The sequence below is a fragment of the Lepidochelys kempii genome, chromosome 3 (genome assembly GCF_965140265.1).
Source record: "Lepidochelys kempii isolate rLepKem1 chromosome 3, rLepKem1.hap2, whole genome shotgun sequence".
In the NCBI taxonomy this organism is placed as follows: domain Eukaryota; kingdom Metazoa; phylum Chordata; order Testudines; family Cheloniidae; genus Lepidochelys; species Lepidochelys kempii.
This window is the reverse complement of record NC_133258.1, coordinates 30,786,110-30,801,490: the sequence shown is the minus strand read 5'-3', so window position 1 is coordinate 30,801,490 and position 15,381 is coordinate 30,786,110. Positions and strand designations below refer to the sequence as shown.

Sequence of the window (15,381 nt, the reverse complement as noted above, 5' to 3'; positions counted from 1 at the left end):
ATTCATCCAGCCCATACTTCTTTAACTTGCTGACAAGAATACTGTGAGAGACCATGTCAAAAGCTTTGCTAAAGTCAAGAAACAGTACATCTACTGCTTTCCCTTCATCCACAGAACCAGTAATCTCATCATAGAAGGCGATTAGATTAGTCAGGCATGACCTTCCCTTGGTGAATCCATGCTGACTGTTCCTGATCACTTTCCTCTCATGTAAGTGCTTTAGGATTGATTCTTTGAGGACCTGCTCCATGATTTTTCCGAGGACTGTGGTGAGGCTGACTGGCCTGTAGTTCCCAGGATCCTCCTCCTTCCCTTTTTTAAAGATGGACACTATATTAGCCTTTTTCCAGTCATCTGGGACTTCCCCCATTTGCCATGAGTTTTCAAAGATAATGGCCAATGGCTCTGCAATCACAGCCGCCAATTCCTTTAGCACTCTCGGATGCAACTCGTCCGGCCCCATGGACTTGTGCACGTCCAGCTTTTCTAAATAGTCCCTAACCACCTCTCTCTCCACAGAGGGCTGGCCATCTACCCCCCATGCTGTGATGCCCAACGCAGCAGTCTGGGAGCTGACCTTGTTAGTGAAGACAGAGGCAAAAAAAGCATTGAGTACATTAGCTTTTTCCACATCCTCTGTCACTAGGTTGCCTCCCTCATTCAGTAGGGGGCCCACACTTTACTTAGACTTCTGTAAGGCATTTGACTTAGTACCACAAAATATTTTGATTAAAAAACTAGAACGATATAAAATTAACATGACACACATTAAGTGGATTAAAAGATGACCAACTTCCATCTGAGTGCAGAAGACTACTCAGGATAATGTAAGAGTTCAATAGCATTTATCTCTTGTGAGGCAGGAAGAAGTATTTACATTTCAAATGGTGTTTTTATCTAGCCTCCAAAATCCTGATTTTTTTTTTTTATTTTTAATAAACAAGGTGGCCTGGCCTAAGGCCAGTTTACTGTTCTGCCACTGGGTCATGCCATGAAAAGCAAACCCAGCTCCTGTTCAGCCAATGGATTAGGTGGGGGTGAGGAAAAGATACTGAGAGATTGAAGATCATCTTGGATTCACACTGCAATAATGGGTTTCTGCTGTCTTTTGTGGGAAGGAATATTGGGAAATCTGAATTCAATCTCATTGCATTTCATGCCAATATATTATATACCCAAGCCTTAAGATTTTATTTACTATAAAATATCACGTTTAAGAAAACAAACACTACAATATCAGCTATATTATTTTAGGTTTAGTTTATTTAATATTCTGTTTTTGAAAATGACTGAGTCTAAAGTGTGTGCACACTTTGTTGCCTTTTCAGTGTACTTGCTTATTATTCATCTACCTTTTTTCCTTTTCACTTTGCCTTTTATGCATTCACCAAGACAGAAGTGGGTTGGAATAATGTAAACATAGTATCATATTACAAGAGCTTTTGTTCTTTAGGTTCATTCTCTTGTATGAACAAGAAACTTTTTAACAGAGGGTGAGGGAAGAATCCTCTTTATTCATATGCATAAATCTGATACAGATTGGTTAAGTGTTTTTTTTAATGTATGTTTGCATGAACAATCTCTCTCCGTGCAAATTTTGTATTTAAGCATGTATTTACATATGTAGTACGTTAGAACATAATGTGAAATGCAAATAGTCATAGCCATCAGAAATCAAGAATTGAGTTTAAATTCTTATCCTTTAGATTTCCCATTGTATCATCTATAGTGCAAGTAGTTAATGTAGTTACAAATATGGCCATTTCTTTAATTTTTTGAAAATGTGAAAAGAGCATTCATTCCCTCAGCTATGAGATTTTGTGCATTAGAGATGCCATAGAGCTAAAAACAAACCCCAGAAATGTTTCTTTAAAAATCAGTTTTTCTGGAACCACTGAAATGCTTTATGCATATGGCTATTTCATGGCCTCACTACAGAGCACAGTTAAGGTTGCTTTAAATTTCCATATGTTAAAATGTTTAGACTTTTTAAGCTTACCTAACTGTGAGTTTCTTGTGTTTCTAACACTTAGTTTTTAAGCTAATTAAACATCCGTTTAATGAATTTTACTCTAATTTTGTTTATATGTACACTTCATTTTAATGTAATTTTTGTCTGGGAATTTAAAAAGCACAAGGTCCTGAAGTCTTTGATCCTTTAAACTATTCTTGGAGTAGATAGTAAGGAGAAAATGCCTTTGAGGAAGAAAATGCAAATTCTATGTATCTGATGTCTGTATGAAAACCCTCACTCCCATTAAAATCAAATAGGTGCCCTGCAATGCCACTTTAACCTGTTTGTATCAGATCATTAGTTTTGGTTGACAAAATATATTTTGAGAGAGCAGAACGCTTTGAAAAGAAGTGTTACCTCATGGGCCATTCCACATAAAAAATGCCTGAGTATCTTTCTTTCAGCTTCATTGATGTGCATAAACCTGATGTTTTGATCTCTTACAAGTTCCTAAATGCAGATTTGGATTTTTTTTTTAAATCGTCACTGTCAACCTTTTCTAGTCCTTTGTATGTTGCTCCCTTACAAATATTTTTACAATAAAATTGTGCACCACTATAAAATTAATTGTAATAAAGTACCAAGCCCCCAGAATTCAAATGCCAAGTAATATTGATTTTAAAATCTTGCTGTTTCAAACACATGATGCTAATACTGCCTAAAAACAAAAAGAAGCGCTAAAAATGTCAGTGGAGATTTGTTTTAAGTAACCATACATATAGTAATAAGCTATTATAAAATATTGATTCCAGGAAGAAGTGTTTAAGGAAAATTTTATTTAAAGGTAAACTGCAATGTACAATAAAGGTCCAATCAGTGTGGAAAGAGATTGCTTAACATTTTTTTTTTTTTTTTGAGACTGAAACACACAGTTCTCCACTCCAGCAACATTTGACAGCAGAAAGCTTGGCCCAGTACCCTCTATTGTAACCACGCCAGCTATGGCCAATGGAATAAGTGCAGTAACTGAATGTTTCTGCTAAAAATGAATAGTAGCGGAATAGTTAATAATGCTGACATTTAAATTGTCATCAGTAGGCTCAGAATTACATCAGTTATGATGAATAAGAGCAAGTCACACCCGTTGGAGCTATTGTTCCAGGCTGTCTGCAGACTCTGGAAAACATGACTCCACCTGATACATTCTGTTAACATTTAAAAGGTTTTGCTCCTCATAAGCGGGGAATAGGAGAGGAATAATTTTCTTAAGTAACATCTTAAATTTGACAGCCAAATTGTCTTAATCTGCAGTGGTGGAATCATGGAAAATACAGGGTTTTAGTGAAGACCAATGTGTACCTGGTTTTGGGAAACATATACAGCACACCCTTCTTACCTGTCTCTAGAATAACGATCTAGCCTAATCTGTATGTGGCCCCAGTCTTGCAAATAAATATTCCATAGAGACTCTGAGTGGGTCCATAGATTGGAGCCATAGATCAATAACGGTACTTATGATATAATAAAAAATACTCAAATTAGAGGAAAACTTGAGTATGTCTGAATGTCAACAAGATAAATTTGTGATTTAGAACATACTTATCCTTTTTTTTGTGTTTGTTTGTTTTTTGTAGGATATGTGGGCAACTGACACACTATAAAGAATCAAACTTTCCACAGAGCTACCAGTTTGTGTTAAACCTGTTCTCCTTCCTCCTAAGGGTACCAGCCTCTCTCATCCATGAAGAGGTATGTTTAATAGAACACAAACTGTTTAAAACAAAACTCCACAGAAAGTAACACAAAACAAAACATTCATGTCCAAGAAAATGGAAAGTCCTAAAGATCACAGATGGTAAATGAAAAAGTTAAGAACTATGGCCCCAGTCCTGCGATAGCATCCATGCATACAGACCTAACACCTGCATGAAGCTCCACTGTTCTCAGCGTGATGCTGTATGGGTGGATCTGCCACTGCCTGTCTCACTGCCAATTCGTGGTTTCAATGCATCTACATTACAAAGAACAATGGGAAACCACGTGAGGGAAAAGTTACTGAAGCAACTGCTTACCAAAGTTTACATCCACTTGTATTAAAGGCAATGGGAAATTTATTAAAGTAGTAGTTTTTTGGCATACATACATACTTGTGTGTATCTTGATTGCAAAGTGCAGCAAATCATCTAGATTATATTAATTGTTCATTTTACTGAAGGGTTTGCATTTCAAAATAGTCTGTATCTTGTTGGAGTTTTTTAACTTGTATGAGAGCAAATGTTACCTATTTCTAAAAAGAACTATTTGTTTACATTTGAAATAAAAAAACTGCTAAAAAACAACTGTGGGAAAAGAGGTGTTTAACAGAGGGTTTTATTGGGGTGATCTGACATTTGGGTTGCAACTCACTATTTTGAAACATCAGATTGATTGGAAGGAGCCTTGCAATATTCTCTCCTGGCCTCTTTACATTTCCTCTCTTCCTATTCTCCTCCTCACCCTTTGCTATGCCCAAGCTTCTTACGTAGCCATTATTTTATATTCTTTTCCCACTCCAGCCTCATGGTTTCTTCTGTGCTTCCCCTTTAACACCTGGAACTCCTCCCTCCCTTTCCTGGTACACCACGTGCTGGGTTTCTCTCGATCTTTCTTCTGCAAGGCTTACTGACAGTGATCATGATAATTAAATTATTCCACTTGTCACCTGAAGATGTGTTGAGCCTCATCCATCTAATACCTGTCCAAGTCCTAGCTTTATTCTTCATGCACTGAGTAAGTTGCTCAACTAAATCAGCCAGAACAGACAAGGTGGAGAGAAAGCTGGATGCCAACACCATCATAGCTAGGGCCCTACCAAATTCGCTGTCCATTTTGGTCAATGTCACAATCATAGGATTTTTAAAATCATAAATTTCATGGTGTTGTAAGGGTCCTGACACAAACAGGAGTTGTGGGAGGATCGCAAGGTTATGGTAGGGTGTGGGGGGTTGCAGTACTGCTACCCTTACTTCTGCGCTGCTGCTGGCAGTGGTGCTGCCTTCAGAGCTGGGCAGCTGGAGAGCGGCAGCTGCTGGCTGGGAGCCCAGCTCTGAAGGCAGAGCCGCCGCCAGCAGCAGCGCAGAAGTAAGGATGGTATGGTATGGTATGGTATTGCCACCGTTCTGCGCTGCTGCCTGCAGAGCTAGGCCCTCAGTCAGCAGCCGCCACTCTTTAGCTGCCCAGCTCTGAAGGCAGCAGCGCAGAAGTAAGGATGGCATGGTATTGTATTGCCACCCTTACTTCTGCGCTGCTGTTGGCAGGGTGCCGCCTTCAGAGCCGGGGGCGTGACCACCCGCTGCTGCTCTCTGGCCACCCAGCTCTGAAGGCAGAGCAGAAATAAGGGTGGTAATTAGGGATGTAAATAACGTGTAAAAACAATAATCGTGTAACTGATTAAAATTCTATCTGTTACATGGTTAAACATTTAAACAGGGTGCAGGAGGTGCTGCAGCACCCGCACGTTTTAGGCCGGTTTCTGCTGCCGGCCCCACACCCAGGGCTCTGTGCAGGGCAGCAGCAGATCCCCAGGCACGCCAGGATGCCGGGCGAGTAGCCAGGACCCTGAGGGTGTGCAGGGCCGGCAGACGGGACCCCAGGCAGAGTTTAATTGCTCACAGAAATTGATAAGCATCAATTTTATCGGTTAACCGGTTAAACTTTTACATCGCTAGTGGTAATACCACAACCCCCCTAAAATAACCTTGTGACCCCCCCTGCAACTTCCTTTCGGGTCAGGACCCCCAATTTGAGAAACGCTGGTCTCCTCTGTGAAATCTGTATAGTATAGGGTAAAAGCACACAAAAGACCAGGATTTCACGGTGGGAGATCAGTTTTTGTCGTCCGTGATGTATTTTTCATGGCCATGAATTTGGTAGGGCCCTTATCATAGCCCATGTTTTCTCAATTGTGCTTTCTAATGGGCTTACATACGTTTGAACAGGAGTAAGGAGTAGATACCATGTAGGCTGGAATCTTTGTGGCAGATAAACGGTTGCCTAGCACCATTCTTTGGTGTCTCAGCTAATATTAATAAAAGCCAGTGCCTCCAACCCCTAATAGGGAGCACAAATGTTACGAAATTCAATTATACTAAAGTCAGCAAACATCTAAAATGATTACCATGGACAGCATGTCCCATCTGGGGGTGTGGGAAGGCTCTTAGGGTTTGTCTACACCAGGAGTTCTCAAACTGGGGGTCAGGACCCTTCTGGGGGTTGTGAGGTTATTACACGGGGGGTCGCTAGCTGTCAGTCTCCACCCCAAACCCCGCTTTGCGTCCAGCATTTATAATGGTGTTAAATATATTAAAAAGTGTTTTTAATTTATAAGGCGGGTCGCACTTATAGGCTTGCTATTTGAAAGGGGTCACCAGTACAGAAGTTTGAGAACTACTAGTCTACACAACAAAGATATAGGCCTGATATTGGCTGATATAGGCCTGCAGCTGGCCTATATCAGCCAACTTGGGCTTGTGGGGCTTGGGTTACAGTGTTGTTTTCATTGCTGTGTATTCTGGAGCCCCAAGCTCTGGGATCCTCCCACCCCACCGGATCCTAGAGCTTGGGAGCCAACCTGAGCCCAGAAGGTCTACACAGCAATGAAACAGTCCTGCAGCCTGAGCCAGCCACAGGTATCCAGTTACTGTATAGACATAATCTTAAAGAGCTTCCAACTTCTCTCATGAGCAAGGAGCCCAGGCTGCAGTGGTGAGATAATCCCAGAAGGTGGCCAGTACAGTGGGTCCTCTCTCTGGTGGTCAGGTCCCCTCAGTCATAGTTTAAATAAAATTATAAAGTTGAAATCTGAAGACTGAGAATGGATCTTGTAGGTTGTAGGAATGGAGATGTACTGCCCTAACCTTCTGGAACCAAGTGGAAAAAGCAACACTCAAACTGTGAAGATCACCGGGAAGGAGCCCAGAGGTGGTTAGGAAGTCAGAGCTAGGTCACAGAAAGCACCTGGAAAGTTTTGCACACCAAGGGGGAAGATTCATTCAAAACTGAGCAGAAGGTCAGTGAAAGTGATATCTTGCTACCTTGAAACAAAAATCTGAAACTTAGGGTGGTCTTATCACAAACAGGGAGTCAGAGTAGTAGGCTTGAGATTGTGACATGCTCTGATACTAGGGAGATTATATAGTGCCAACAACAACAAAAATAAGTGTGTGTTGAGTGGGAGGGAGGAGACTGAGATGTGACTTGTGTCACATTCATACTCAATGATTCATAGCGCTTGTACAGTGCTTAGGTGCCTTAGGCATATCTAAGATCTAAATAGAAATTGTACTGGGCACGTCAGACAGGCATGAAGAGAGAGACCCAATTCTGATAATTTTATATGTAAATTGACTCAGAGATAAATTTCATGCATTGTGTTTTTAGTGCCACAATTTTTGTTTAGATTTTAAGATTTGTTATCTATGTTGACCCTTCCTAGAGTTTTTAGGCCTTTTGGAAGAAATTTCTGATGTGGTTATGAGATAGGCAGCCCCAGTTGCTATTTTTATCAGCAGTTACATTATTTTTTAACAAGAATGTAAGTTTCCTTATCACTTTTTTAAAAAGTTTGAAATACCGTCTCCTTTTATACACTGTCTTAATTGTAAACTACTTATCCTTTTATTAGTCAAAATGCCTTATTCCTGTTACTACAGTATTTATCATTGGTTTCAGGTTCACTAGCTAAAAGACACATAGTATTTAAAGTAAATCGAAAGGCTGTATTTAACTTCATTTGAAAGACTACATATGCGTAATTACAGACACAGCTTTCTTTTAAAGCTACTGTAGTTGTAAAAATAGTGTGTGCATACTCAATCTGCGAATGTAACAATGCGCCCTTAGATGTTGGGATAAATTAAAGTTGTGCTTTAATAAACAGAAATAAAGCTTGCAATTCATCACCAAGCAGTTTGTGCCTCCTGGACACATAGGGTAAGAGTCGGATTTAAAAGTAAAGGGTGTGCTTCTAATGTGCTTGATGTCAGTCCCATCCAGTTTAATCAGTCAACATTTAGTTTGTGTAATGATAGTTAGCAACAAGCTGATGAACCACAGGGTGACTTATCTTCACTCAAGTGTAGTTGTGCTCTCTTGGGACACAACTACTTTGAGTCCAGTCAACACTGCACTGAGGTGGAGCCACATTTCTTAAGCAGACAACTGGGGCTGGATAGCCCGAGGCTAGGGTGTCCACTTCAGCCCAGCAGCTTTAACTCCTTATTCTCTCTGGTTTTGTTACATCTTCTTTTTATAATCATTTGCTAACAACATTTAAGGAAAGTCAACATTTTTTGCTTTGCTCTTTACTTTAGGTATTTGAAAAGGGGAAATTATACAAATGAAAATAATTGATATCTGCTTTTGACTTTTATCATTAAAAGATGAATTATTATTTTACAGTGCATAGATTAAAATGCATTAAAATATTTAGCAGCTTTAAGTCTTTCACACTGTAAAGTTATTAATTATTGATCTGCATGAGATTGTGAGTTCTTTAAAACTTATTTCCTCTTCCCCTGTGGTACATATGTATGCCCTGGCTTTGTGTATTGTTGTATATTAATGCATGTTTCCAGCTCCAGGAACGCAAATATAACCTCAAGACTAAGAAGAATTCACAGAACTCAGCTTGCCCTTCTGTTGACTTAGCAAAGAAAGAAAGGGCAAATGAATACACAAAGTGTTACCCTTTCTGAGCCTCTATCAAGATTTACTTGGAAACATTATATAATAAGACATCTTTTATTTTTTGAATGAAACCTTATGACTCTCAAAGGAATTTGAGAAAATTTGAATTGTACCTCCACTTAATTGCCTATCTCCATTCAAACACTTGACAATGTTAAACTAATAGTCATTTAATTACACAAACCCATTGAAAACAATTTATTAACTGAACTTCAAAAAAGCTTTTACAATTCTCCAAATATAGTCATAAAAATTGACTCCATTCTCTTCTGCCTCTAATGTGGTCTACACTAGGACATTTAACTGGTGGGTTAGCACCAGTGTATGTGTCAGTGGTACAGTGTGAAGGCAAGCCAGGCTGGTTCGGGTTTGTTGTCTACCCACCCGTGGTGTTCACAGTTGTAGTAGCATTGTTTGTAGCCCTGTCCCCAGCACAGCTTTCTAAAGCAGTGACTTGTGGGAGATTTTGGAAAGCCTTCTGGCATAATTTGAAAATAAATCAAACTCCCTTAATCCCCTGGAAGAGTCCCCTAAATCCCATTATCAAAATGGAAGTCTGAATAAACTCTGTTGTTTCCTTGCTTGGCAAATAAGGTTTCTGCTGAGGCTCCCAAAAGGTACTTGTGAGGCATCTCCAGCAGTAGTGGTGATTTGGTGAAGGGCAGTACTTTTGGAGATCCACAGACTAACTGGAGTAACTGGGGAACATTAAGGCCTGGAATCATTAGATATCTCACTTAGTCTGTTGTCTTTTTTCCTACCGCTCTTGACTTGAGTGAGCCACCCATCAGCTTGATTATTACGTCTTGTGCTGCTTTAAAAACATTAGTGAGACAGAAGGAATTTATTTAGGACTGCTTTTTATGCATCTTTCATTTCAAGACAGAATGAAATGTGTTTTCAGGTAGGTAAGAGTCATATGTACTACCTAGGTGAGTAGGCTGGTATGTGGGCCAACAGATGAAATGTAACTTATGCTTTGGCCATAGTACCCCATGGGGAATTTCTTCCAATAGAAAACTCCTATTTTCTCCTGTTTCAGCTGCTATGTTATTTTCTGATTTTCCTCCCCTCATTTGTCCAGCTTTCTGAGTCTGGACATATGACATAGCTCAGCCAGCCACTGTGTATGTTGAATTTAGCACTTCTGCCCTGACCCAGAAAACTGGCCATGCAGCCAGAAAGAAGAGCTGAAGGAGATGCAAGACTCTGAAAATTGAAACAGGTGTGCAGGAACCAGCTCTTCCCACTGCACTAATGAGAGGCAGAAAGAAATAAGAGGTAGAGTGAGGCTAGTAGAGTAGAGGAGAGGTGAGGTTAATGCTTCTGTCCTCATGACAGTTGCTAATGGCAACATTCATAAGAACCAAGAAAACTCTTCCCCTTCCCCAAAATATGAAAAATCAGCTCCCAACGGTATATGAGATATCAAAAAGCTATATAACCGCTCATCCCCTGGTTCTTTCTCCTGTTAAACCAGCTCAGCTACCATGGGCAGGATTGTGGGTCTGTGCCGTTTGCAGCTCTCAGAATTTTGGATCTGTCTGGAAATCCTGCGAATGCAGCAGTGTGAGGGGCATCACCTGTTCTGGCTTGTCATCCACCCAGGCTGCCTATCCTTACTGATCAGACCACAAGGTGTTTCCATGGCATGTAGTCGGACAGGGGTTCTCAACCTTTTTCTTTTTTTTCCTGAGCCTCTTCCCTTCCCCCCCAGTGTGCTATAAAAACTCCACGGCCTACCTGTGCCACAATAACTGTTCTTCTGCATATAAAAGCCTGGGTCGGTGTTAGAGGGTAGTAAACACGGCAATTGCGTGGGGCCCCATGGCGCTACATTGCTCAGCCTTTGGCTTCAGCCCCGTGTGGCGGGGTCAGGGCCCTGGGCTGCAGCCCCATGTAGTGGGCATCAGCTTTTTGCTGAGGGCCCCAGTAAGTCTAATGCTTGTTGGACCCTCTGAAACCTGTTTGTGGCCCTCTAGGGCAGTGGTTCTCAAAGCTGGTCTGCCGCTTGTTCAGGAAAAGCCCCTGGTGGGCTGGGCCGGCTTGTTTACCTGCCGCGTCCGCAGGTTCAGCTGATTGTGACTCCCACTCGCCGCGGTTCGCTGCTCCAGACCAATGGGGGGGTGCGGGAAGGGTGGCCAGCACGTCCCTCGGCCCGCGGCACTTTCTGCAGCCTCCATTGTCCTGGAGTGGCGAACCGTGGCCAGTGGGAGCCGCGATCGGCCGAACCTGCGGACACGGCAAGTAAACAAACCGGCCTGGCCCGCCAGGGGCTTTCCCTGAACAAGCGGCGGACCGGCTTTGAGAACCACAGCTCTAGGGGACCCCGGACCTCTGGCTGAGAACCACTGTAGTAGGTTATCTGTCTGAATGGAGAGATGGATCCTGGGATTTAATCCAGCTTCTCAAACAGTGGATAAGTTTCCCACTCCAGTCCTGATTGATGATTATAGTCATGAGCTGGATTTCCGCTCCTTTTCACAGAATCATAGAAATTTAGAACTGGAGGGGACCTTGAGGTCATGAAATCCAGACCCTTTTTGTCTTACAGCATGGCTTGATGCTCCTGTTGATGCCCATTTCTGCCTGTTGCTTGGCTAAATCGTCACACTCCAGAGCACTGAGCATTATTTTGTTCAATTGGCTCTGGATCTCCTCTCCCCAGATTGACACCAGTGCCTGAGCATCAGCCTAATAAGATGAGCCATCCCAATATAAGATTGTTTTAGAAACTGTTCACTGTGAAAATGACTTGCAACTGAGATCTGAAGTGTGCAGCGCTGTCTGTGGGTACAGGTAAGTGGCCTTTGGCCAACTCAACAGTGTGTGATGATTAGGCAGGAACACTAAATAGTGACTAGGGTGCTGTGAAAAGACAGCTGATGGAGCAGTCCCAATAATACAATCTCCATCCATACTGACCCAATGGAGGACCACGTGGTAGTTAGATTTGCACAAAGCAAGTCTCATCCTAAGTGCAGTTGAAACACCAGTGCAAAGGTGGGAGCACTTTTATGTGTGGATGGGAAGTGTGTTTATAGGAACTGCTAATAGGACTGCCTAGTGGTTAGTGTGCCAAATTCTTTCCTGTATATGGAACTCTAGACCAGAGGTGGGCAAACTACAGCCCATGGGACCATCCTGCCTGGCCCTTGAGCTCCCGGCCGGGGAGGCTAGCCCCTGGCCCCTCCCCCTCTATCCCCCTTCCCTCACCACCACGCGGGGAGTGCAGTTGGTTCCGGCCAGGCGGCACAGCTGTCAGTCCTGCCGCTCTGAGCAGCATGGTAAGGGGCAGGGAGCAAGGGAGAGGGGATTGGATAAGGAGCAGGGGGTTCTGGGGGGCAGACAGGGAGCGGGGAGGGGATTGGATAAGGGGCAGGGGGTCCTGGGGGGCAGACAGGGAGCGGGGGGGTTGGATGGGGCGGAGGTTCTGGGGGTCAAGGCAGTCAGGGGACGGGGAGCAGGGGTCAGTTGGATAGGCATGGGAGTCCCAGGGGGCAGGGGTGTGGATAGGGGTCGGGGCAGTCAGGAGACAGGGAGCAGCGGGGGTTGGATGGGGGGGTTCCAGGGGATGGTTAGGGTGGGGGGTCCCGGGAGGAGGTGGTCAGGGGACAAGGGGCGGGGGTTGGATGGGTTGGGAATTCTGATGGGGGGGCGGATAGGGAGTGGGGGCCAGGCTGTTTGGGGAGGCACAGCCTTCCTTATCCAGCCCTCCATACAATTTCACAACTCCGATGTAGCCCTCGCGCCAAAAAGTTTGCCCACCCCTGCTCTAGATCTTAAGTTGAATGAACAAAAAATAATATATAAAATGTGAGCTAAGTGAATATTGGATGACTTTGTATTATACCCCTTTTCGGTATCATGTCTAATTTAGACTGGTGGAGCCTGACCTCCTAGCCTCTGACTCAGTCTGGAAAAAAATGGCAACTATTTCAGCTGTGGGTGTGTGAATATGTATTTAAAATAACATCAACTCCTTAAAGGATTCCTATAAAACACAATTTAGCATGGAGGGATATAAATGAAGTGAAAATAAAACTTATTATACTATTTTCCCATTCTTTCTTCATACTTTATATATTTCCCCTTTATTTTCTTTTTTTATCCACGTTTGTCCATCTCTTCCCTCTTTGTTGTTTTCTCCTCTCTCTTTCTTACCCCAGGTGCTCTCTCCCTCCCATCCCAACTGCCCTCTCCACATTCCCTGAGTCTCCTTATCTTATTCACTTTTACTCTTCTCCTTTTTCTCTTTGCACTCTATTTCCCTGTGTTTGCAGAAACCTCAGCTCTTGGGCACTTCTCCCTCCTTTCTAATCCTCTGCCTTGGGGTTGGCTGTGAAGGGAATTGGGATCCAAACTCAGGGTCTCCTCCCTTTTCCAAATCCATGCTCCAGCCACAGGAAACCCTGTGAGCCTGTTGCAGGAAGGGGAAGGAAGCTTTTGCTAAAGAGTTAACGAGACAGACTGTACAGAGTGCTGAAATCCTTTCTGTTTTCTGTAAAGCAGTGTGGGGAAAATTAAGCACTTTTTGTAGCCACCTACATTGCTAACCCCTAACACGGAATCTGTTCTATGGGCAGGGACTTTGTTGTCATACAGATTTTATATAAAGCACTTTGGGCTGGATTCTCCACTGCCTTGTACCTTGTGGAGGCATTGACACCTTTTCAAAGTTAGTATAACATTTTATTATTTTTTGTTCATTAGGGTACTGCCGCATTTTGGTAGGCACTGTACAAATACAGTAGTAGACATTCCCTATCCAGAAGATCTTATAATCTAAATAGACAAGACAGACACCGGGTGATCAGTGTGATGCACAAGCAGAATGATCAGTGTGATGGCAGCAAATAGCAAGTAAATTCCAGTTTTTCTTTTTTTGTTTTTCCTTTTGGATGGGGTTCAGTTAGGAGGGGATTTTCTAAACAGAAGAGAAAAGAGAGGGAAAAGTGAAGCAAGGGGGGGTGAAAAGGACAGGACAGGGGAAAACAGAGAGGGGAGGAAGTAAAGAAGGTATAAGGGGCAAGAGTGGAATGAGGCTGAGGTGCAGGGACTGTGATGGAGGGCGATGGAGCAAACAGCCAATCAACACATGGCAGGGAGTCTCCTTTCAAAATGCTACCCAGTCAGACTGGTACAACTCTATACCACTTTGCACAAGTGTGAATGACTACAAGGTGCAAGATGGTAGAGAATCAGGACCATGTCTCCACGATGTAACCCCATTGCAAATATCCGCTTGGGCCTCTTGCATTCAGTGACTTATGCAGTCCTGCAAGTGACATCGGAGAGGTATTTACAATGGTATTACAAAGTCTAGCGTGTGACTGGCAGGTCAGTCAATGGGGTGTCAATCCAGATTTGTACCATTGTGTCTCCTCAGCATTGAAATTATTGTAATATCACTCAGGTTATGTCTACACTTGGAGCTAGTGGTGTGATTCCCAGCTCCAGTAGACATACTTGTGCTAGCTCTGACAGAACAAGCGTGCTTAAAAATATTAGTGTAGCCGCGGTAGCAAAAGCAGTGGCAGCAAGGTCTAGCCACTGCGTGTATAACCTGCCTGGACCTCATTGATAAGTACTTGGGATGCAAGTGCCCATGCCACTGCTGCCATGCTCCCGCAGCTATACGATTATTTTTAGTGCACTAGCTCAATAATGCCAGTGCCTATTTGAGTTGGGAATTAGACCCAGGCTCCAAGTGTAGATGTAGCCAAAGTGGACTGTCATCAATGAATCAATCGGGCAAGAAGAACAGTTCCTTAAAAAAGGCAGGAACTTCTATTTAAAGTTTAGAAAACAAACAAACAAACCCTGATAAACATTCTATTTGGAAAGAAATGCAGAACATATATGACACTTCAATGGGATTTTAGCAGTTCAGGCCTGATGTAAATAGGGTGACGCCTGACTTCAGGGGTGTGGCTCCGACACCATGCCTGAATTGAGCCCACATAAAGTCTGCCAAGTGTGGTGGTATTTTGTTGTTGTTAATAATAAATAATAATAATGGTTATGCATAAGCACTGCAGAGAATAGACTCAAATGAAATTTGCATCTGTGCATCCCTAGCAACTTCAAGACAGAACAAAAGTGAGCAGTGCAAAAATATACAACACCTAAGAAAGTTGGAAATCTCTTCCTATGCTTCTCACTTAGTTGCTTTTGTGATTTATACTAGAAACGAACCAACCCAGATTTTCAGAGAAATACCCAGCATTGTATTATATAGTTGGATTCTAGTTTATCATCTGCTGTACAGAGAGCATAAGGAATTATTCTCTGTTTATTCTGGGCTGCAAAAGGGGAATATTTTGTATGTATTTTTTAAAAATAAAACTGACTTTCATTTTGTGGCACAAAGGACCGTCTAAAGCAGTTTATCATTCACTTTGATAGGACGGAGTCTAAATTAGATTACAGTACTTATCAAGATGATATTAGACGTTTGCTGCTCATGAAAATGTTGGTTGCTAGAATGCTAGTTTCAAAAGAGCCAGTGGAAGCAGAGGAAGGTAAAATTCCATGTGCAGGCCCTTAGTGAGGATTTGTTCCCTTCAGTTTCATATTTCCTTTGGTTGGTGGAATTGTCCTTCTATGGGTTTTATGTTGGAGTACATCCTTTAAAGTAGTGTAGGGATTTGGGGGGTGGTATTATTTTGTCAGGTGTGCTGCTGTAAAGTGTGCAGTGT

At 42.6% G+C, this 15,381-nt stretch overlaps 1 protein-coding gene across 4 annotated transcripts in view; it reads left to right on the top strand.

The window, feature by feature from the left end:
• The window catches only part of TAF1B (TATA-box binding protein associated factor, RNA polymerase I subunit B), a 58,130-nt gene extending 53,209 nt beyond the window's left edge, over positions 1 to 4,921 (top strand). For 3 of the 4 annotated variants that reach the window (XM_073336044.1, XM_073336045.1, XM_073336046.1), the window contains one exon: positions 3,589 to 4,921. In XM_073336044.1, the coding sequence (XP_073192145.1) occupies positions 3,589 to 3,754 (166 nt within the window). In that variant the 3' untranslated portion in view covers positions 3,755 to 4,921. The remainder of the gene's footprint in view (positions 1 to 3,588) is intronic. The other variant, XM_073336043.1, reaches the window with a different exon arrangement.
• The last annotated feature ends 10,460 nt before the right edge of the window (positions 4,922 to 15,381 follow it).